Below are 26,021 nucleotides of genomic sequence, written 5' to 3' on the forward strand. Positions count from 1 at the left end.
GAAACTGATTGGACTTTTGTAGAAAGTTGCATCACCATCTAAGGACACTCGTATTATACGACCGAAAATGTTAACAAGTCATTGAAACGAAAGAAGAATAAGAGAATTCAGCAAGTGGTATTCACGGCTCTACCGTTAAGCGTGTGTAATTCAAATGGTATTTTATATTCAGGTTGGCAATAATGTTAGGTCGATGAACTGTTAATCCTTTTGTTGAAGTGTCCGGTTTAGAATACGATTTACTACTGTGGAATTACTGCAGAATTAAGACGTTAGGCAAGGAAACGAAGGGAAGCTAAGGCGGAGGTGCTAAGTATATAACAACATTATATAAATAGCCTATATACGTCCCACTGCTGAGCTAAAATAAAAAATAGCTAAACAAAAATCGAATAAATATAAGAGTTTAATGCTCTATTATTGCACAGTAAGAGGTATTGAACTTTGAACCTTAACTATTAAGATCTTAGACGATCGAAGTATCACTTTATCTTTCAAACTACGGGGTCGTGACACTCTATAGACTACCATCTAGTCAAGACTGCATTTCGTGCCCAAGTGGCATATAGCAAGAAACTGCAATTTCAACTTTGAAATTGAATTCAACATGCTTAGAATCATACCTCTAACCACAAGGGTGTTGTTATAAACCATTGGAAGACAATTTGCGCTTACTTAAATACTGTTTAAGATAGTTTTTTTTTAATCTGACCCCCTCGCCATTCTCAGGGCTGTTGTTGTCTTAAATTTTGTATCGGGTGAGTCTTAAATTTCTCCATATTTTGTCCGGTTAAATCTCTATATTTTGCCTTATGCGGCACATCTACAATAAGTCATATAAAAAGAAGAGAATGGGAACCAGTTGGTTTTAAAAACACTCATCATCATCTCCCTAGCATTATCCCGTTTTTCACAGGTTCCGCTTACCTAACCTGAAGATTTGACAGGTCCGGTTTTCCGGTTGGTGTTAAAAACACTGTTTCTTTATTTTATTGTTTAGACAACAAGCGTCAGCAATGTTTTCCCATTTCTGACACTATGTGTGAATAAGGATGTCATCAATGAAATTAACTATAACTTGTACCTAAATATAACTAGTAAACTATTCAGAGGTATAATTATGAATCATTCAAGAAAATTAATCACAGATTCACACAAAACTAAAGTATTAAACATAATGTTATCGACTTATTATGTTAATCGACTATATAAAAAACATTTTAGAATTCAAACTCATCTTTTGAATAAACAATCCTGCCCTTAAATAATTTTGCGTCAATGTTGGAAAATTTTCGACGAAAAAAAAAGCTGTCTGATGGGTTTTTGAATAAATCAGTCATCGTGAAATCCGATCCTTGATTGATTTTGATTGCGTACAACACTGCTATACAACACTCTTGTAATGTAATTCTTTACTTTTATTATACATAGGTAGTTGTGGGTTGCGGTTTTGTGTGTAATTAGATATTTGTTTGTATTATCTTGCTTCTTGCTACATTTAGTCACAATTGTTGTAGTAAGTAGGTAGGAACTACAAATGTATTTTTTACATGTTTTTTTGTGTGTTAGATAGGTACTTATCTATTCTGTGATATTTAAGACCGTTTGTCTTTGGAAAGCTCGTTAAATATCTATTACATCGTGTAAGTTTTTGGAAAAAACAATTTAGGTACTTGCAGCAAGTAATTTTAAGTAACCAGCTCATAATAAGATGTATTTGGAGTCCTTCAAAGTTAAATTTTGTATTAATTTCGATTTTAATTTAAATTTTTTTATTATTTTTTTCACGGAATTGGAAAAAAGTGAGGTTAATTATACTTTTTTATTTAAGATTTTTTTTTTAATTTTAGGTTTGAGTCATATCGTCGTACAGATCAATTCTGCATTACCAACCTACCTATGCATGAATGAGTTACATCACAGTTTGGGCAAGTTGTTGGTTCAGTGAGCGAAGGTCAAATGATGATGTCAGACAGTGGGTCGACTGCAAACACTCGACGGTGGTCCTCTGGACACTTGGCGGCTCACTTTTGTGGGTAAGGTAGGTAAAGATTTTAACTGAATGAATGAATTGTGATCTTTGTTATTTTTTCAGATAGCATTTACTATTTGATTGAACCAAGGGGGAACGCTTATGGCTCTACCCAATAAAAAAAGTTGATATATTTTTGTCTATTTGGTACTAAATTATCATGGTGGGAAACACATTTATCCGAGAAATGGGTTTCGGAGGTATGTGATGTAATCTGTAGGTACCTATTCGGCTAGTTTTTCCTTCGCGGGTCGGAACTTAATCTTTCTTTAAAACCTGGTCCTGTCAAATCTTCAGGTTAGGTAAGCGGACCCTGTGAAAAACAGGATAACGCTAGGAAAATAATGATGATGACGTTTTGAATTATTCAAGTACTTACAAGTTTTATAATAGTCAAGTAGGTTCAGTATTTTATTGTTCAGTTTGACAAAGAATACTGAAAAAATAGTTTGTCTTTTTAATCAAAAGAAAAAGGTTATTACAGTCTCTCGGAGGAATAGTGGATTTATTTCTTTGCAAACGTTTAAAAAAAACAAAACGCTTTGGCGCGAAATTCCCTTTTGTATATTATTTGAGGTTATGACTAACACGCCTAATAATATTGTAAATACATTAATGAACGTAAACGAGGAAGCTAAATATTATTTATTTTTATTCCGCAAACGCCCTTGTCTATTAGTCTTAACAAAACATCGTCTATTCAAACACAAGCGGTTGTAATTCATTCAAACAAATAACTATTTATTCTGCCTTAGTCATGTAATGGACTTTCGCAGAGCAAAATAGGTACTTTGAAACCATAACATACTGACAGTTTGGCAAGGTTGGAAATCGCGTGGAGAATCGCATGCGAGACGTTGACTGCTATGAAGTTTTTAAGCCACTTTGAAGTATAAATTCAATAACAATCGCGAAAATTCTAGGTGTATACAATGTTGGCAACACCAACAATAAAATATTATTTTTTTATTATTGTGGCAACTTTAAAATTGCTCTCTCTCTTTCTCCTTCAACGCCATCAACATGTAACATGTCGTGTGCAAGAAAATAAATATTTTTCTATAACTTTCAACTACGTCTTTGAATACGACCAACCGCAGACCCCAACATACAATGCAGGCTGTTACGAAGTTACGTCATGTTTTATATAGTTTTTAGTGCAAGCTTTTTTTATAGTATTTTGACATCATTTCAGGGTTCCATTGCTAAATATAGTAGGCTAATTTGGATGGTGATGTAGGCTTCCTAATATACAAATGTAATGATCAAGTTATCCTGCCATTGAGGATGATTTATTACCTACAGATGTTTTGCTACCAATAAATTAAACTTTACATTGCAGCTTTTTGCAAATTGTTAAAAATAAACTGTAAATAAATAAGTACTTAGGTAAATAAAACAGTGGCCCCGATTCCTGCAGACACTTCCTAATTTTATTTTAGGTTATACCTGTCATTTTCTTATCCGTCGAAAAGGAAAGGGACTAAACCGTTTGACGTGTGCTGTCAACTTAATTCTGTCGGGTGAATGGCCAATATAACATTTTGGAAGGGGTTTTTAAATTTCTGCCTGAAATTGACGTGTGTTCCATAAGTTGTATGCATTTTTATGCCTGTCGATTACACGTCCCTTTCTTTTTCAGGGGATCAGAAAATTACAGATATAACTTAAAATAAAATTAGTTGGCGTGTACAGGAATCAGCACCGTACCTATGATGAGGGTGAGATGTAGAGAACCTGCTATATGTATATATATAATAAACGTATAAGTAACTCGTATTACGTTTTTTTTTTCAATAATAATAACAGTTTTTTATATACTTATAATGGCGACAATCTATGCTTGCCATTATCCTCACCGGTAATACCTGCTGATGTCATGATGATTACCTACAGACTGTTTGGGAGTCACGTAATGAGTTCCCAAAGTCCAACTTACAAACGTTTGTACTATATTTTTTTTACTAATCGCGACTATTGACTAATCGCGTAATGTAATAAGGTCGTTATGTTTGTTGTAAAAAAAAGTATGCATTTAACTACACACAAGTCACACTCAACATCCGTTTAGACATGTAAAGAGAAAAGTCTGGCTTTTGCAAACAATTGTAGACAAACTATAGCTACCTATAGTTCTTTATGTCTGGTAGGAAATGAAAACCTCAACAAACATCCCTGCGGAGGTAAATGAAATCCGTCGGCTCCCCTCGGTTCTACTTCCTGCACTTAGATGTACAGTAGAGCTGTTTGTTCAACGGTAGATTCAAGAAGAAGTACGTAAACAACCTAAATACGTTCCTCTACTGGGAGTAAGAGTGTTCGCTTATCTATCAAAGAATCAAAGAAAGAAAAATACAAAGATGTTTTTTTACAGTTTGTTCGTTTTTAACAAGTAAATCTTTTGATCTTGCCTAGTTCGACTTGAATGTTAGGTATTTTTAAAACGTTTTGTAAGTAGAGTATACTTTACATTTATGTATAAAGGTATGTTAGATATTTTTTTTTGACTTGACTTATTGCAGATTTGCCGCAAATGACATTAACTACTTAGTCGGAAGGTATGTTATAGTGTTGATATTTTAGAACAGGGAAAAGAAATATCCTTTCTAGGATCATTTCCTGCACTTAGGTTTGTTGTTTTTTTCAATGGTCGATCCACGAAGCGTTCTTAATACGGTGTGACAGGTTACGTATAAAAGGTTTTTACCGTCCAACAAGTAATGAGGTGATGACGGCATAGGTACGATTTTGGTAATTATCGATAGTGATTAGCGAAAATAATCTGCTAAGTCGGTATGGCTTTTTTATATATAGTCCAATTAGTTTTTTTGTCCAAATCGGCCAATGCCGCTTGTATACTTAAAAAATGAAACTAGGCAAGTATAAAAGTAAGAATTTGAACAATACTTGTATCATTGTGCTTAATAATTTTTACAATTTCCATATTTATGCAACATGTCTTCCACTTTTGTCGCAGAAGGGGTGGTTTGTCCTATACTTACCTCATTTTTATGGCAATAACAATAATAATAATTTAATAATTAAATTAATTATTTATTTTTTTAATAATTTTTATGGTATGAAAAGTTTTCGTCAATTCGTACGTCAATTTATCGTCAAATTTTATTTCCATTCGAAAAATCATGTTTTTATTATTCTGCAATATCCACCTATCTTTTATTACTCGTAGATTTTAATAAAACGCACGCGATATTACGATTTTCAAGAATACGTTTGTACGTACTTATTATATGTATATTTGCTCGTTTCTAATTCTCAAAGGAGTTTATTTTATTCATTTCATTATCTCCGATTATTTTTGTCTAAAATACTTGGATTACGTACGTGTGTAAAAATAATTAATTTTCAGTTAGGTAGCCATTTTGTTTAGGTATTTGATTGGCGGGAAATATTCTTATCGGTAATAAGAATGGGCACCTGTGTGCAGAACACGTGAATTTGGCGGTAAATTGCATTTGCTATGCATTTCCATGATAACGTTCAACAAAAAAGGTTATTTTCGTGCCAATTTTAATGAAATTGCACGTTATATTTGCATGTTATCTACTTACTTATATTTAATAAATAAATATTGAATGAATTGTTCATAAACTTTTTTTAAATAAGATAACAAATGACAGCTGTCTACATGCTTTGGTACCTAAGTCACGTTCTGGCTTGGTTTTTTTTAATTTACGTTACGACGCAAAGGTAAATTAAGTATTTTTTGTACCTATACATCCACAGATGCGAGTTACTCGCGATAGAATAATTTTAGTCAAATAGTTAATAAGTTTTGTTTTTATTGATTGACGGGTGATCTCTCTTTAATGGACCGATGAATGAGGCAGAGGTTAAGAATCACACGATAGTGTTCGAAGGCCAAGGCGAGCAGCTGACCATATGGCTCCTATAGCCATTTATGACGAAAGTATAGGCAGAAGGGGAAAAACGGTATTGGTAAAAGTTTGCAGGCTTCTGAAAAGGTACTAGTATTTTTGATGGAGAAACTAGAATATCTCACTCATTGGAATATCTAATTCTAATTTTGAATATTTTAATAGACCTAATTTAGCAAATCTTGTATAATTTGATTATCAATTTGAAGTTCTATCTTTGTTGCACAATTCGCAGAAAATATTTTTTTCTTTCAATTTCATAGTACCTACTTGTTTATAAATTGAGAAGTAAAAGCTCTTTGTGAATTTAAAATGGAAATGATGACGCAACTGGCGATAATTTGTAAGTTTAATTGATACGAACCTTGTTTCACGCCGTGCCTTCAACTCTGCCTTTTATTTTAAGGTTACAAATGAATAAAGTAATTATTGGTAAGGTGATAAAACGCATGTTATATCAATTTAGTAAATAAATAGATATAATAAATCACACAGATAAAGAACCATTAACCATTTGCCTGAGATCAAAATTACGAAAATAAAATACTTAGTTTTAAAAAAAATGTTTTTTTCGTATAATTTATTTATTACAATATCAAATGTTTTTAAGTAACTGCTTTCAAAGTAATTTAAATACAGAATTTTATAAAATTCAATTGAAATTATTTAAAAAATCTAACAGTTCTTTTAATTCTAAAGGTAAATAACTTTACGCTATTCAGCCTATTTTTAAGACATTGAAAATTTAAATAATATTAAAACGAGAAAACGTTATTTGGGTTTGATGTCGACCAAAATATTCAAAATAAAGTAAATCACAAGCAATCCATTAGATAAAACGCGGCAACTTTTACCATTTGGCGGTAAATCGAGCAACGATTAACCTAAATTAGACCAAGACGATCGCAAATTGACATACAACGAAGATCAAGGATTAACTGACACTAATTTTGGCTGAGACGGCAATGTTGAACTAATTTATTATGAATGATGATTGATTGGTTTGATGTAGAGAAGTTTCGATTCCTTGCTATTTTTAAATCGAATGCGGTTACTCGGCGATGTACAAATTGGCTTTAAATAAAATTAACTAACATGTATTACCATTGTAAAAACACACATTTGAACGGGAAATAAGTGTATTACTAAAAGAAAATAAATCTTTTTTTTGTATCGTGACATATCTAGTATTCACAAGCTCTTGCGTATTGTAGCGACAAAACTTACCGAATAAGTAAATTAAAATTTTGGATTCATTAAACAACTTCCGCTGGTTTAATGATTAGTCATTAATATAATATTGAGTAACTTTAATTTGTTCCATGCAGTGCGTTTTGGGATTTTGAGACATAACACACAAATCCCCACCAACAAAGCAAAACAAACAGCAAGGTTTTCTTCTTAGAACCCGTGTTTTTATTCTCTGGCCACACCAAATATATCAATTGAGTTGCGCGTGCGTGAGTTTATATATTATTAGTATGTACCTGTGGTTAGTTTTAGTATATCTATGTGTCAGGAAGATACTGTACAGTGACCTTATGACATTAAGTCGTGACTGTGAAAAGGTTACACGAAGTCACAGACAGTATTACGTTTCTATCACCATTTGAATTATCCCAAGCAAGTGAAAACAATGATTATTTATACCGAGACACAACATGACATAAGACATAATAAACCAATTTCGGTACAGAACATCTTCACATGCACGGGTATTGATATTGAAATTTTATCTCTAACACGATTAGAACACCCTCACATTGGGGTAACTTCACTTTTAGCGATACATGTCTCTCTATACATGTAGCTTTAAGCTTATTAGAATCCGTGATAGTCCTGTTCGGAGAATACGTAACTTATTCGTAGTGCCGCGGGTTTGAATCCCGGCTTGGGCTATAAACCACTGAATTTGACTTTATGAGTATGAATTCATGTTTGAGCTATTATGTGACCTTGGTGTAACAGAAAGCTCAGAATAGAATAGAAAAAGTTTATTATAAAAGGACGCCACACACAAAAAAAGTCAACAACATCATATCAAATTTCCACTAAAACAATTACAAAAAAGCAAGACGGATGTTTGTCGAAATGACTATAAGGTGGTGGTGGACGTCCTGAGATAAAAGGGCCTCACTCAGCACAAGTCGCGGCGTGAACCTCGACGCTGGTATTATGTGGACCCTGTTAGGTGATTAGTGAGGTGTACCTAGTTCATTTTGCGATGGATGTACCTACCTCTGACTGCCCCATTGGGATATAGTCGTGAGCTTATGATATGTTATGAAATGACGGTACCGATTTGGACCTTCGTCTAGCAGACCCTTGTACGGACCGTTTCTTCTCACGGACTGTTTATTTCACTGTGGATTGTCTCGCCATTCCCTCTAACATTGTTGTTTTACGAGCATTTACACCCTTTATATAGAGCACCGGTCCTAACCAAGCACTTTGGGGTGTAAATGTGTTACCAAGCGAACTGTAGGTACCTATATTTAGGACTATTGCTATTTGGTTGGCACACCTAGATCAGTCGCTATCAGGCGCCATATTAGCTGTGACCTGACACTAACAGTACGTTTATAGAGGTCGCTATCATTTCACTATCACTGGGTACCTATAACAGTGTTTATATTTACCTACTTAATAAGTATTTTTCGGCAACCATCGCAGGTCCAAATACAAACGAACGCTAATTTCCAATTTTATCAATAGGCTACTTGACAACCTATAGTCAAATGAGGTACTTTTTATGAAACGTCAAAACGAAAGTTTCCTTTGGAACACTCCAAATGGAAATACTGTCCTGTGACGTCATCAATAAAAGCGGTCAAACTTCGTACTCATTGTTACTTAATTCGTAAATAAAATTCGAAAATAAGTCGAAAAGTATAATGAAAATGATATTTAATCATCATAGACTGGCTTCTATTTCTAGATTAGCATTTCATAATTCATCCTTATCGTGTTCAAAATTTAAATTCAGAATTAACGTGTCGTCTGCAATTGGGTCGTGTACTAGGTTCAAAATAAATTATGATATTCTGATTACTAAATAAAGACAAATTTAAAACTACCGAAAATCTTTATGAATTTTAATCAAGAAAAACGTAATAAGTCCGACATTTTATTACGATTTTCTATGGCGTCACAGTGTGCATTTTCACACAAATCCCATAATAATTTCGTGTTTTGATGTTAAGTAAAAAGTAACTGATTTGACTAGTAGAAGAGCGGTGGTCAAAGAAACATTAAAAAAATAAAAAACACTATTGAAATAATAATTTTCTATAAATCAGATTGTGAGATTGTTTTTTTGTTAAACCAAGTTGATACTCTTTTAGGGTGGTTTCAAAAGGCTGGCAAAAAAAGAAAAAAGTTTTTTTTTAATTGTATTGTAGCAAGGAGAGAACAATAATGAGTGTTAACTGGGTTGGCTACTAGCCCAAACACCACTACTTCGCAGTGTTAAATTTATGTACTGGAACACAACTAAAATTATTGTATCTGAATCATATGTAACGGATGTACCTATTTAATAAGATCATATAGAACTGACTGTAACTAGTCTAGGAAATAACCAAAGTCTATATTGATAAGCAAATGGCGATGACCCCATCTCAAAGGTGACACTAAGAATATAACCATTGCGTTTGTTATTCCAATCAAATGTTATTAGTCAGAGTTGACGAGTAGTACGATAGAGTTGAATAAAATAATGAAACGTCATAAAAAAAAAAATATTATTTATAAAAAAATAACACACTAAAACACAAAGCTTAAGGAAAATAGAGAAATCGAAAATGATTTATTGAAAGGTGAGATTTTAACGATATTATTAATGTCAGAGATGCTAGCTTTCTAGTTTTGTTGTTGAAGATATCTTCACCGTTTTATCTGCCGCAATCATTCGATGATCACTCAAACGCCTACAATAGTTTTTTAAGTACAAGTAAAATGTGCTCAGCTTTCACCAGACCTTAATCTATAATTAAACTTAACCGGGGCAAAATCTAGGGCCACCTACACTTTACGATCTAAATCTTTATACCATGTCACCAGCTCGTTATAACTAGTACATTTAGTCATTGGCAATCTCGATTTTATTTTATCGATAACCTTGATTGGCTCAAGTCGATTTTAATCTGTGGTCATTTGAATAAAGCAGTTTAAACTGTCGGTGGGCGCAGCGCGGGAAAGAAAAGGTACTTTCTAAGGGAAATTATAGAAATATACAATTTGCATTTTGTTTTATCTTTCAATACGATACGATTAGCATAAAGTTAATATTAAAAGAAAAAGTTTTGATAAAGTACCTTTGTTGTTTACATATCTATTATTCAATTTATATAACTTGTTTGAGATTAAAAATGGCGTCTTGTGTGATATTAGCATAATTTAATCAATAAGTAAGCAAATCAATACTGTGAAAGAAACTCTACTGATTGGACAAGTGGGCGAACAACTTGTATGTCAATTTATTGATTGACGCAATTTGCAGGTTACTGTGACTCAAACAGATGGCAATGTTATACTTATAATTATAATGATGACTTAAGAAAATTAGGTCTTTTTATCTATATACTTACTGCAACAGGGAAAATGTTCTGTTAATTTTTGTTTTACAACTTTTTAAGCCTTCATTTTTTACTCAGCCATGAATAATTAGAAGAAAAAGTCAAAGGGGAATGCGACGAGGGTTCACGCCATTTTGAAAAAGGGAAATTATGAAATTATTCAGAAAATGTCAACGTTTCCGTTTCCGAGTTGTTAACTCGCCGACTAACGTTTGGACATATTTTTTACGGTTCTGCTTCGTTTATTTTATGTCATGAAAATATGTTGTTCATTTCTGCGCTGTTTTTCTGTTTGAGTTATTATTAAAATTTCAAAAATGTAAATATAATGCGAACGATGTAGTAATCGTCCAAAATTATTATTCATAGGACACTCGTACGCAACACATGATAGGCTAGTTTCCAACTGGTCAAATCAGTTACTTTTTACTAAATGTCAAAACACGAAATGAAAACGCACACTGTGAAGTCACAGAAAAACGTGATAAAATATCGGCTTATTATTACGTTTTTCTTCATTAAAATTCATAAATAAGTTAAATACAAAAAAAATAATGATTTTCGCCAGATTTAAATCTGTCTTTATTTAGTAATCAGAATTTCATAATTTATCTTTGACCTAGGAAACTACCCAATGTACCTTAATATATAAACCTAAATCTAACAGGCCCAGCCTAAACCAAAAAAAACTTAACTGCTTAGTTCATTTAGACATATACTTACTAGTTTGATAGTAAAATTAGTTTTAGTGTTCACGTATCTATAAAAAGTTCTTCAGATCTTTACGATTACTTTTATTACTATTGGTATCTGTATCGTTATTATATTAGCTATATTTAGATGCCCTTAATAGCCTTGTATTTAAATAAAGATACATATTATTATTCATAATATGTGTAATTCATAAATCATTGATTTTAATTATTTTTATAGGTAATTTACATTACAGTCGGTTGAATACTTATTTTTAATGTTATGTTTTAAACTGTTAATGTTCTTTAAATTTAAATACATTATTTGCAACCACAAAATTTGGGTGAAGGTCGACTAACACTGGTCATTTAGCATTTACTTATTTTGTATATATGCTTACAAAGAGTGTGAAGTCGTTGGAATGGTTCTGAAATCTGTATGGTTGTGAAATAAGGTTCATAATGTATTATGAGAGGTGTAAATGGTTTGTGGTTGCATAAGATTCACACCCGCTTTGGTAATATTTGGTTTTCCTGTTAGCAGCCATGTTTGATCTTCATACGTTCATCGAAACCGATTTGGAAGAGCGTTTATCACTTTGTGCCTTTTGAAGTATATGTTAAAAGCTAAGACATAAGTAAGTAAGTACCTAAATATCGTGTGAAAATATAACACAAGTTTTAACATCCAATGAAAAAGTTAGACTGAGAAAATTGCAAAAAAAAACCTTCATAATCCATCCTTGGACTTCGTATGAACAGTGTCTGCAAGTTGTCTTTGATTACTTGTGGCTCTGCCCACCCCATTAGGATTACATGCGTGAGTTCATGACGTATGTTTTCACAAGGACAATGACTATGCATTAATTAGTAACGTTTTAAAAAAATATACTACCTAAGTATTTCGCATGCAAAACACGAAGTGATTTTATTTATACCCCATTTGTAAGTAACAATACTATTATTTAACTAACGAGTTTAGTAAGGATCGACCTTCGGTGACCAAATGACAGGGTAATTGAATGAAACCCTACGTGGAGCACATTCAATTAGTGCTCGAACGGATTAACAGCGGCATAATTAAAATCATTGCAAAAGACGACCGGGGTTGTTCGTTCGGAAGTTTTTATCATATTTCAGCGAATACGAAGTGCATTTATTAAGGGTATCATCTATATATATACATAAATAGCATATATATACGTCCCACTGCTAGGCACAGGCCTCCCCTCAATCTACCGGAAGGGGTATAATCTATTGGAAAATATTTTAAATTTGTATTATTAAAGAAATGTAAACACATTGCAAAAAAAAAAAACAAAAAATATCTATTGTTAGATTTTTCTCATATATTCCCTCGGTCGCTTGCAATGAACTATAGAATTCAAAAATAAATGTCTTGAAAACAATTCAGTACTGAAGTAGGTAAGTACGTCAAACATTCTTTGATTCAGCTTTTGAAGGAACTTGTATACATTTTTTTAAACAATGAAATATAAACCGAAAGAAATAATGACAGCACCTGCAACTGTTTTCCTTGGATCGCCGAGTAGACACTCCTCCCTCAGAGCACAACAAAACTTTTTATTTTCCCTCTCAGCTGTTGCGTTTGGCAGGAACATCGAGAGTATGGCCACATCTTCATTGTTTTCCCTCGCACGACGTATCCTCTCCGACCCTACTGTTTTTGTAGTCAAATGCAGGCGGGATTTCAAATCGTCACTCAACACGTCCGCTGACATGGCTGTGTAATATTAGGTCCTTTGCCGATAAAAAAATCTCAATAAACAACTGAAAAATACGCGGGTTTATTTTTAAATTTAGAATAAATAAAGAATATGAAAAAGTAACAAAAAGCGCGCGAAAGTTTTTGACGTTTTACTTTTTTAGTCGCGCCGAGGTGCAGGCTTCGCGGCGTACGGTGCCATACTGACAAGTCGGGCGCTTCAGCCAGTCGGCGCGGCTTAAGTGTAGGCTGTAGATTGACTTAATTGATCGAATGGAGAAGAGAAATGAATTTCCTGTGAATTCCCTATAGGAACATCTCGTTGCAACGAGGAAATAATTACGCGACGCATTAATTGCCGTAACGAGAACAAATTAGTGACAGGTTTACGAATTCGTGTCATTAGAGATCTTGTCGTCTACTCGTCTATAAAAGAGATTGTTATAAGATGTATATTATTAGTTTCCCCCTAACAATTGAATATAGTTGTTGCTTTGACTAGGAGAAATATATTCTATTTTAGGATTAATTAGGTTATCTACTTGGAAATAGACATTTATTTATCTAGTCTAGTATCTCATAGGCTCCTCATAATGTTTCCGTTACTTGATTTGTCGAATAAATCATCAATATATATGTGTGTGTGTGTGTGTGTGTGTGTGTAGGGGGGGGGGGGGTGTTTCCGTGTAGTTACACGGTTATCTATAGAATCTTTTCCTATAATTGGGTGGGCTGGGAATGAGTATTTACGTGTACAGTCATGAGCAATATAATGTACCCACTTTAGGACTCTGTCGCACTAACATATTTGACATTTAGTGAGACTTATAGTTCAATTTGTCGAAAAAGTTAACGTGACATGGTACCAAAGTGTATACATATTAATGCTCGTGACCGTACATATGTATAATTATGTAGAACACCCAAGTTTTTTTCCATGAAAATATTTACACTAAGTTTCCACATGCGTTGTTTGGTCAAAACAATGGCAATAGCAAGGCACGTTCTGACCAATCGGTATGTTGATAAGATGCACGTGTTTTACCATGCAGTACGATATTTCGGTTTTTTATTCCGCTATAAACTATATTACTATTTCGATTACAAAAAGAACTAACTAAGTACACACTTATAATAGATATCTTCTCTTCTATCGTGTGGGTTGTGAGGTTGATTACCAAACGCCACAGGTTGCTTTTTCATACAAATTCCATAGTAATGTTGTGTTAGCGACGTTTAATAAAAAGTAACTGATTTGACTACTAGGAAATTACCCTAATGGGTCGTGTACCAGGTCCGAGATAAAGTATGCAATTCTGATTACTAAATAAAGACATCTAAAAATAACGAAAAACATTTTCTTTTTTTCTATTTAAGTTATTTATGAATTTTAATCAAGAAAAACGTAATGATAAGTCCGACATTTATCACGTTTTCCTATGACGTCACATTGTGCGTTTTCATACAAATTCTGTAAGTAGTAAGTAATATCGTGTTTTGACGTTTAATAAAAAGTAACTGATTTGACTAGTTGGAAACTATCCTATTCTACATTAATTGGTTTATTCAACTATTTAGACCCGCGACAGTTTAAATCATCCTAAATCATCAGTTAGGTAGGTACTACGTGGACGTACAAAAAAGGTACCTAAATCTTTATCGGCAAGGTCAAGCGCATCAATTACATATTAGTTTGTCTGCGATTCAAATCTTGGAATCGTTCAACAAGCTCTTGTTTGTTTTTTCTTTGTAATGTTAGCTTCCAACTTTTATGTAGAAACAAATACATACATAGATAAGTACATTACTTATACAGAGTGTTAGTGACATCGTAACGATTACTGAGGGGAATGATTCAGCTCATGATTCTTAGTTAATATCAAGCGGAATTTCCTATCAGAAAATTCGTGGAAGTTTTAGTGTTTTTTTTATTATTTTCAGTTTTATATATCAACTCAGAATCATGACCCTCAAAGTTTTCGTTACGATGTCACTAACACCCTGTATAACCTCACACCCGACGTGCAGAGCCACCAGTATATAATCAAAAGATAACTTGCAGACACTTTTGGTACGAATTTCTACCATTGCTTGCATGGTAACAAATGAACAGCCCATCGCCACAAGATTCCATCGTGTTAAAAAAAATATTATGCAGTTAAGTCTTTGGTCCCGGTTACTACTTACTAACCGGAACCATGTCAGGGGCCTTTGGCAGTTTAGTAATAACCCTGACAACAGGGTTGATGAGGTTGGTAATCCAACTCACAACCACACGATAGAAGATGTTAAAAAGAACACAATCCCTCTGTCGGCAAGCAGTTGAATGCGTTCCGTGTTTCATTTGCTCTCAATCCACAATTGAGGCAATGGAAACAGTACGAGCACATAGGTACATATACATATATCGATATGAATTTTGTTTCTACGTGGGTTTATAAGTACATTCGGTAAATGTTATCTCAAATCTCTACACCAAATTAATGACTTCACCGTTCTTGACATGCAATGATGGTAAAATGTTAAAGCGATGCATTATTGTAACCGTCCTATTTACCTCTAGGACATTTGAGACATTCCAACCGCCTACTCTGATCTAACGTTGTTGCATAGATAATAAAATCTTAATTAAATTGCAGCCTATTATGGAATCTCACACGAAAGAGATTCCATTCTGTAATGCTGAGTTACCGGCTGAATTTAACCAAAAATATAAATGTAAAAGCCAATAAATATTAAATTAAAAAAATAAAATAAAAAATAATATTAAATGGCCTTAATAATGTTTTTTTCACAAGCACTAGCCAGCAATTTAATTAAGGTTATTTAACGCGTTATTTTTACATTTTGAATAAAAAAGGTACCTAGTCATATAAATATTGTTACCTATGATTATTTTAAAATGTAGATACTACAGCCAGCACCCATTAAACATAACAATCCTCAATTAAAATAAAATATCTAAAGACCCACTTCAATACATATTTTACTACACCCAGTGACATAACCTAACCAAATAGGTTGAAAAGTAATCATTTAGAATTGTTGACGCCTAGACCGCATACAAATATAGGCAAAACATCGTAATTTGAACAGAGACGGGCAATTATTGGCCAAATTGGAACACGCCATAATGACCACACTTACATGGTTTCCATCAGTAATTGAATTGGAAATGAATTGGATTGCGCACTGTAGAATGTAAGTGACGTCAGTAGCTGATTAGTTGGCAGAGCGGGGGTAAATATGTGATTTATACTCTACATTTGGTTCGAAAAAAGAAATAAAATGACAACAGTAAATCTAATAGAAAATTGAACTATAAAGAACTTAATTTTAGATGGATCTATTTTTGAAATCATTTCAAGATTTGACTTTAACCAATAGGGTGATAGTATGACATGATTTTCAAGATTTACCATTGGACACGTTATAAATACTATCAATCAGCAGTTATCATTATTAATATAAAATAATAACCTTTTAATATCATATTAATTGATGTAAAATATCGATGTTTTTCTCTTATTTTTACTCGATTACGCTTTTATCTCGTTCGTCTGACACGTTATTAATCATTTTGTAATTTACTGCTGCCACTTTTTATGTCGTGTTTTACGAAAACACAGACGTGACATCATTGTGTGTTTAATTTTAATATACTGGAGTTGGATTCGGTTTTTTTATAATAATTTTACATTATATTTTGTAAGAAAGTTTCCTGTGAAATATATTAGTATATTTCAGAAGAAAAATAAACTGTACTGAAAGATAGCACATAACCTTAGATATATTTTATGACATGTAGAATAATGAAAACAGTGATTGAGGTTAGGCTGTACAACAAAGAAACTTTTGCCTAAATATAGCGCATAAAAAAAGCTTTTTAAACTATGAGGTAAGTAGGTGCATGTAAGTACATATATTAAATGCAAAAACATAAATGAAATCAAAATTATTTTAGTAACACCAGCAATATCAAGTAGGTAGTTCGGTTCAAGGAATCACTAACAGTTGTTCAATAACTCCCACGCAAATCTAAATACGAAGATGACACCAGCAAAAAGTTCGCGGAAGTGGCCCAAACACACTATACACTATAAATAATAGTTACCAACCTAATAGCCCTGATTCATAATAATAGTGAGACCGTTGCTTTAATTTTCATACCAAATCCATATGGTCACACTTTTGTCTTTCCATTTGAAATTTCAGTCAGAGGTTGTTAACATTTAAAGTGGTAGCAAAGATTTTATAAACGGGTTAATATTTTTCATCTCCATAAAAATACATTTATTCTTTAGCGATTATTATATAGCAGGTTTTTCACGATTCTGATGCTATATTTGCATCAGAATTGTTCTTTAGTCCTATAATTTTATTTTTGATAAAATTATTTTCTGACAAATTTTTGTTGTATACTTTAGTATGGCAATGAAAATGTATAGGCCATATAAGTATGTACCTATGTATTTAATCCGTATGTTGTCAATCTATGTCTTTCAAATAGCATAAGAAAAGCCGACGGAATAGCTAGCGAATTCAAAATCCCGTTACGACCTAGTTACGAGGACATTTGCAAGGATTTAATTAGTGCAATAATGGTTAGGTGTTACGATTGATAGCTGTAACAGGTCGAAGGTCGCAATAATATGAATTTATTTGTTTGTAATATTGTATTCATTTTTGTGCCAAAATGTAATTAAATGATGACTTCATTAGAGGCGGAAATGACGAAAATAATTATTTAAGACAAATAAGAAAAACAAATTGAACAATCATTTCTAACATTTTTTTTCGTCATAATACGTAATTAGTATACGTACAGTTACTCGTATGTACATAATACGTCCTATTGTACCATGTCACATTATATTTTTTTGACAAATTAAACTGTAAGTCTCACTAAATGTCAAATATGTTAGTGCGTTAGAGTCCTAACACAACACAACATAGACATAATATAATTGTCACCTGGAGCGTCGTATCTATCCGGGGACACATGTCGCTCGACAAAATGTCGCCTAATGGAGACGAGTCTTAATGCACCCACATACAATACTAAATCATAGTAATAATATGTCAAATAACGTGACAAAACAATTTGTCATTGTAATACGTACTTAAATGATTATAATATATGCATCGAGTACGTTGAGATGACACTAAAGCTAATCGTTGACTCACACGGTGTGGGATGAGACACGGAATAAAATATAGCTACTTATTGGTTTATGAATACTATATCGATTTATAATGTGAAAAAAAAAAAACAATATCTATGTTTGAATTATGCTTGTTTTTCACATAATTTATAATTTATTATCCGCCTTATTACAAAAGGAAGACAAAAAAAATTAAGTCAAATCAATCTAATCAAATCAAATCGAAGCCTCGCGGCCGCGGCGCTAGTGTCTCGGATTCTGCATAGTATAATTATATTAGTCGCAGATTCTGCATATGATTCTTATGACTTGTTAATTAGTTCCATTAAAATTCGTGGCCTTTAGTGGCGGGGAATATATTAACTTGTCGGCTCTGCATGACAACCGCGTCGCGAGCGGCGCGAATTACATTGAGCGCTTTGACCAATAGCCGTTTGACGTCCATCTGCGTAGATAGCATTCGTATCGTTTATTAGTCCAAGCGGTCGATATAATTCGCGCCGCGAGCGGCGCGGTTGGCATGCGGACCCGGCTGGTATTGTATTTAGTCTTCGTTTTTTATTAATGTAGTATAAGTTTATCGAGCACCATATAGGTATAGAAGATGGGCTGGTGATCGGTAATCATACTACTTCCGTACGTTTTTGGTACTTCCTACCCTGATAGAGTATTTTTATTTATGGACGAGCTATGTCTAAATGTATACTTATAGTTTCATGCCCTTTCCAGTAGGCCTATTTTGAAACTTTTTCAGTAGATAAATGTGTTGAATAATTTTAACAAACGTATCTCTGTGCTCAGAAGTAGGACTAAAGAACAGAATCGGTCGATTTCTCTTCGAGTAGGACGCATTTAACACTGTTTATATTACATTGTTATAGAAGGCAAAGGTGTTAACGCCTATTCAGCTACATCTGTAGTGAACTGCCATCAACTATAAAGTCATGTAAACCATCAATAATATGCCGGATATCTCGCGACACGACCTTGCGACGACTATGCGTGCGCGCCCATATTCGAAGATCGAACGGTTTTTATCGTGTCATATATGTGTGTTTTATTTATTTTACTATATTTCAATGTGTAAGTGAGTCATCGTAGTGGAAAAGTCTGGTTATAATTTTTTTTTTGACGTCAGAAGAAGTAAATAGAAGTCTAGACGAATCTAGATAAATAATAATAAGAAGTTAAAAGCTGTTTTTGTCCTGATTCAGTGTAGTGTACATGTGTGTATGAATGTATGTGTCAGTGTGTTTGTGTGTGACTTAGACTGTTTTACAGTCAGGCGACGGGAAAAGATAGGAAACACTTAGTACTTTCACGTGATAATTACATTACCTGTAGTCTGAAGCTCGTATGCATGACTCGCGACTTATGACAGGTACAACTCTCGCTCATAATCCATATACAGATAGTCGCAAGAAGACAATTTGCAACCGTTCTTGTTATTAGACATGTTGATGCATACATTAATTAATTATTTTTCTTTCTGTTTATATAAATCGTGCCAAGATCTCATAGTAACACCGCATTTTGTCGGATGAGCAAACCGCGCAAATGGATCGGGATTACCATACAAAAACAATGTGTTGTATGGTGCGTGGGCGACTGCCATTAATAAGAGCATATCCTTCGCCTTAACAATGCGTGTATTACGTCTTTATATTCCAGGTGTTAAGACTGTGATTTGCAAGCTTTTTGATATTCTGTCACCAAGGTTAGTGGCTCTTGCAGTATACGCATTGTCAGCTGCTGATTATCAGCGGATGATAAACTGTCAGTCAATATGCCAGGCTGAGAAAAAATATATAAGCTGACGATTATGTCCATCACAACATGAACTGAGTACCCACACCTCATCGAACTTTCTGTTAAAAGTAAGTGCCTTTTTTGACGTGACTTATTGTAGATGGCATTAACAACTTGGCCGGATAAATGGGGAGCGCTGAAGGCTCTCGCTGAAGGCTCTCACTCGGTAAAAGTCCTAAGTCGGTAGTCGGTGCTCGGTAAGAGCGAGGTCCTTTTATTCCGGACGCCACCGCAGATGATCGGGCCGTCAGTGCGTTGCATTTAAAATACTTAGTTTTATTATTATTGTTTTTTATGATTTTGGTTTGTTTTTCTTTTTGTTTTGGATTTTTTTCTGTGTACTTATTGATGTCCGTGTGGTTTCTGTCCTGTGTTAAATGTAATGTACTGTCTGTCTGTGTCTGTGTTGTCCGGAAGTAAAAAATGTTTCTTTCTTTCTTTCTTTCTTTCTTTCTTTCTTTCTTTCTTTAAAAGTAAGTGCGCAATGTCAACAAATGTTAGCTTTTTGAGGTGAATTGGCAAAGGTCGTCTATCGGTCTGATGTGAAACCTCATTTTAAACATTCAATATAATTCATAAAATCAAGCTATTACAATGATGTATAGCATCACATAAATATACATAAGATAAGATGACTTGACTTTTGGTTTTATTTAAATTGTTCGTTTGTTTGCAGACAGAGCTGATTAATCTTTTGACATATTTCTGTTTAAAAAAGAAGAGATTTAATTAAGTTTACAACCTCTGCATTTTGGTTGATTTGAATTGAAATTAATTGCACAATAAAATAAAAATAAGTTAATAAGTTGTTTATTTTATGCAAATTTACATTAATAATTCATACCTAGGTATTATATTTAGTATAAGTTTTTGTTTTGTTGTCTGTAAATTAATTTACATAAGATAAGATGATTTGACTTTTGGTTTTATTTAAATTGTTAGTTTGTTTGCAGACAGAGCTGGTTAATCTTTGACATATTTCTGTTTAAAAAAAGAGAGTTTAAAAAAAGTTTTTAATTAAGTTTACAACCTCTGCATTTTGGTTGATTTGAATTGAAATTAATTGCACAATAAAATAAAAATATGTTAATAAGTTGTTTATTTTATGCAAATTTACATTAATAATTCATACCTAGGTATTATATTTAGTATAAGTTTTTGTTTTGTTGTCTGGAAATTAATTTGTGTAATGAATGTGTGTGTGTGTGTGTGTGTGTGTGTGAATTTCTTTGTGCATGTATGTGTGTTCGTGTATGCATGCCTGTATGTGTGTCCCTTGGCGTGGAGAGTTATACGTGATCCACTACAAAGAACGTTTTCATTTTCAAATTTTTTGTTTTTCCGTTTCTGTCTGACGTGTTCGTACCTAACCGTAAAATAGAGACGCATATATGAATGTATGGGATCACAAACATGGCGAACAAAGCCAGAATGAATGATGAAAGCAGAACTTTCCAAACAATATTCGTTTGCGCCGAGAAGGGTTGGACTGTTTTTAATGAGTTAAAAGTGCAAATATGCTCTTAAAGCTTAATTACGTGTAACATAATATAAAACAGATAATATAAATTATGTAAGTTTGCAGATAGGTGCCACTGATTTACTTTAAAAGTACCTATCTATTGGCAGTTTGTTTTAGATGTTTATGCAAGTTTAAAAAAATAAGTACCTTTTATTATAATTATTACAAACGGCCTCCGTGGTCCAGCAGTTGAGCGTTGGGCTCACGATCCGGAGGCCCCGGGTTCGAATACCGGTGGGGACAAAAATCACTATGTAACCCCCAGTCTGATTATTCGAATGTTCGTAAGAAGATCCGTGCTTCGGAAGGCACATTAAGCCGTTGGTCCCGGTGACTACTGATTGATGTAAGTACGTTGTCGTTACATGAGTCTGACACCAGGGTTGATGAGGTTGTTACTCCACCTCGCGATCATGATAGAAGAAGATTATAACTATAAGATATTCCTTTATCGACCTGTTTTGTCTTTATAATATTGCTACCATGAAATTACTTGTAGTAATAAAATAAAGTTAAGCAATTAGCCTCCTTGTGTTCACATTAACTTTCATTTATTTCAAAAAAGGCGAGTTTCTTTATTCAATTACTATATTTTATTTTATTTAATTCCCAATATCAAAGATTACGACTTTATTTTATTTTTTAACTTACTCTTATAAGGCCGCATACCTACAAGGTGCATCAAGTGAATTACCATATTGGAATTTAAAAGTCAAAAGTGACCATTTCAAAAGTTGTCGATGTCCAGTTATAGAAATAAGGCCGCGGTATTGACATTGAGGTAACGCAGAATGACCCTAGGCCTTATTGGGAACATAAGGCCGTATATGGTCCGAATTCAAGAGATACTGGTCTAGTAAGATTTGTTGTGAAGGAAAAGTATTGACTGTAGTGTGAATGTGCTAAATATACTCTGTACAGGAAATGAAATAGCACTGCTGTAGGATGCGTCGTAAATAGATCGATGAAATACGGTAGGTTCAACTAGTCAAATCAGTTACTTTTTACTAAACGTCAAAACACGAAATTAATAATGGAATTTGTATCAAAAAGCACCTGTGACGTCATAGAAAAGCGTGACAAAATGTCGCACTTATTATTACGTTTTTCTTGATTAAAATTCATAAATAGGTCTGTCTTTATTTAGTAATCAGATTTTCATAATTTATCTTTGACCTAGGAAACTATCCAATTATGAACAAGGAATTAAGTATTTTACTAGCTTATCCATTTACCTATTACACTTTATCATATCATACGTAGGTCTTGTATACTTATTAATAACTTCAGAAAGTTTTATTTAATTTTTTTCCGAGATTGCAATAAACACAGGTAAATAAAAATGATGACATATTTAACTGATTGTTCGATTTTTGAAAATAAGTTATTCATTTTATATTCATTGACGTCGCTTCCGTTCTAATATAATATCTGATGACGTCACGTCCACTTCCATTGGTTTGATTTTAGAATAATATTTGACTAAGAAATTATTTTAAATCCGGAAGAGGGTCGTAATTTTGAGTTGCGCCTCGGTATAAATTGTTCATAGCTCATGAATCATGAATATTTATTGTTTTTGGTATAATTTAATTTACTTGAATTATTTTGTAATTTCATGTCTTTGAATTTTAAGTACCTAAGAACGTTTTGAGTTTGTGCTAAAGTCTGTAGTCGTTCTGTTTCATTTTTCTGATACTTTAAGTACGTATTAGCAGTGACCGCAGTAAATGTTGTCCAGCTTGGAGCCAAACTGCTGGTCTACACAGACGCGGCATTTATATATGTATTTCAAAGAAGATAGAAGAAGGAGAGCCACTTACCAGCGCGGAAGACCTCGCCACAGCCGTCGCAGCGGCTGGCGAACTGCGCATCGTAGCAGTTGCCGCAGTAGATCTTGTCGAGCTTGGAGCCGAACTGCTTGTCCACGAGCGAGACGCGGCACTTGGCGCACAGGAAGCAAGCCTCGTGCCAGTGCTTGTCTTTGTACGACAGGTCCTGGGGAACAAAGAGAAGAGAAGATTAGATTGCCAAGAGACAAGATCAAAAAGCCGGTCAACTGCCGTTGAAAAATTATTGTCTCCATACATCGAAATATGTCGCGACTTGTTTACCAATTGCAATAAAGTTTGTAATCGCAACAAAATTATTTTTGCCGTTGAAAAACTGTTAGCTCCATACATCGCATAGGTCGCGATTGTTGTACTAACTGCAAATAAGTTTGTAATCGCTAAACGGATAGATGGCCGGATAGTAAGTACAGTGATCCAACAAGGGTTGCGTTTTACTTTTTGGGGTTTAGAATCCTACAAAAGAACCGTATTGTAACAGAATTGGATATACATGATATCTGATAATATTCCAAACAACTTTCGACTGGTGAAAGATTTTTGATTCGGTTTGGTAGTTAGTTAGTTAGTTTGGTAGTCCCAGAGATTATCCCTTGCTTAAAATCAAGTTTTGCCTCTTTAAATAAATCCAGTCTAGTATGCATCTTATCCCGCAGTGGAGCAGCCTGGTGGAGTATGCTCCATACCCCTCCGGTTGATTGAGGGGAGGCTTGTGCCCAGCAATAGGACATATATAGGCTGTTTATGTTATGTTATGTATGTATGCATCTTATCTCTATCGTAATAAAGGTCATCATAATAATATCTGTGTTAACCTAACAAATTAAGAATGTTCCATGGATGATGAAGGACGAAACAAGTATGAGTTGTATTTGAGTGTATTTAACAAACCTTACTTTAGCATGGTTTACAAAAATTCGCGTAAATTGAATATGTGCTCACAACAAACAGACCGTGAGGAAAATATCCAGCACATAGGTAGATGCTTTACTTAAAACAACATAATTTAGTATCTAGTTTTCCTTCACAAGGCGTCATAAAATCGGTTAACATATGTTATACGAACAAGTAGGTTTATTCATACGCCTACAGTAACGACTTTACAATGGAAATCCCATAGACGAACAAACAAAATCTATTTTCCGAAGTAGGCAACTGTTAAGCGACGCGTGGGCGGTAATTATAAGCTTTATACGAAAATATCAATAAAGTGAATCGTGCGCATACTTATTTGGGGTAACATCATATTTTAGGTCTTGATAATTGTCGGTTTTACGAGGTTTTAGTATCGATTAATCGTCGTTTGATATGTATCTCTGTCCTAGACCATTAATTTGGTTCGTTTACTAATTGATAACATTGTGTCGTTTGGTTTATTAGGTCTCTGTGTTTCTCATTATGCACATAATGTTGCATTTTCGCAGATTATTTCGTTCAATCTGACCAATATTACACAATCAATACGCTTCAATCTGTCTCGAAAGTATGTAGAGTCTGCTGTATGTTATTTATAACCGAAAATTTGGTATTTAAAGGATTGCTTACATTTTCGGCATCAGTGTTACGTAATGCGTGATCTCAGCCTATTTCGATGAATGATTCACCACATTTTACGATTTCAGATAAACACTCGACGTTGGTTACGATTATTGCATTAAATTATTGAAGGTTCACTGACCAACGAACGAGCAAAAGATCTTTGGCTACAGAATTTCTGCCAAACAATATTCAGGTGGTTCTTAATGTCTCGTCAAAATAACACTCGGCCCAAATAGAAATTCAAATGAACCCGTTGACAAACGTTCAGTTTCAAAATAAAGCTCCCCTCATTCTCGCTACTATTCCTGGCGGGACGGTTGCCCGCTAACATATTCCTACATTTTAAACCGAATGTCGTAATGTCAATAAAACAGAATCGTCTATTTTCGCCGATTGTGAAATACTTAGTCTTGAATCTAGATCCCACGTATCGTAAATCTCGAAAGAATCGTCTGACGGATCCGCCCGCGGCCGCACAAGGTTGCGAAAAAACATTAAATAATACTGTATCCGACCCCGAAATAGCATCTCTTGTAGCAGCTCGGACGTGTTTTCTAAAAGCAAGCCAATTTGTTCGAGTCTCGTGTAGAAAGTAAACAATTTCAAAATAACATTAACAATAACTCTAGTTACTTTGATTTATGTAAACATGACGTTAATGTGTTCTAGAATGTGAAGAGCAGAGACGATTTCGTGCTGATCAGAATACCAATGAACCCAATTCATATTTTGATGATGTCGTCGAATTGATTCGGGAAGCTCGTGCAGGTGACGAATGTCGAGATTAACCGAGATCGGTGCGCCGGCGATGACGGTAACAAAAGTATACCCAGCGTGTAAACATTAGACGATTTGCAGCTGTTTAGACCGACAGGAAAAGTCATTCGTTGGTTAGAGATAAATGTATAGTTTGGCGTGGCCACGTTATGTTGGCTTGGCAGCGTTCGTGGTGGGGCCGTGTGCAGAGGTGCGCCTCAAGAATCTAGGACGGCTGGAGTGACATAACTAAATTTGATCGGTGAAACAAACGAATGCTTCGGATTCTAATGCTATTCTCGATGACAGTTCTCAAGAAATTTAGGTTAACAATCTGTTTATAACTATGTTGAACCCTACTTTCATATGATATGTCACTGTAATAGTAAATATATCACAGTTAGTGTCATTTAAGAAGATTGAAATGAACTGTCACATGTAGAGACTATAATAA

At 33.9% G+C, this 26,021-nt stretch overlaps 1 protein-coding gene across 8 annotated transcripts in view; it reads right to left on the minus strand.

The window, feature by feature from the left end:
• Positions 1–26,021, minus strand: part of LOC126367027 (four and a half LIM domains protein 2) — a 206,715-nt gene that overhangs the window by 9,316 nt on the left and 171,378 nt on the right. For 7 of the 8 annotated variants that reach the window (XM_050010402.1, XM_050010398.1, XM_050010401.1 and 4 more), the window contains one exon: positions 23,246–23,420. In XM_050010402.1, the coding sequence (XP_049866359.1) occupies positions 23,246–23,420 (175 nt within the window). Of the gene's footprint in view, positions 1–12,722; positions 13,131–23,245; positions 23,421–26,021 lie in introns of those variants that run through there. The other variant, XM_050010405.1, reaches the window with a different exon arrangement.

Source organism: Pectinophora gossypiella, chromosome 5 (assembly GCF_024362695.1).
Source record: "Pectinophora gossypiella chromosome 5, ilPecGoss1.1, whole genome shotgun sequence".
In the NCBI taxonomy this organism is placed as follows: Eukaryota; Metazoa; Arthropoda; class Insecta; order Lepidoptera; family Gelechiidae; genus Pectinophora; species Pectinophora gossypiella.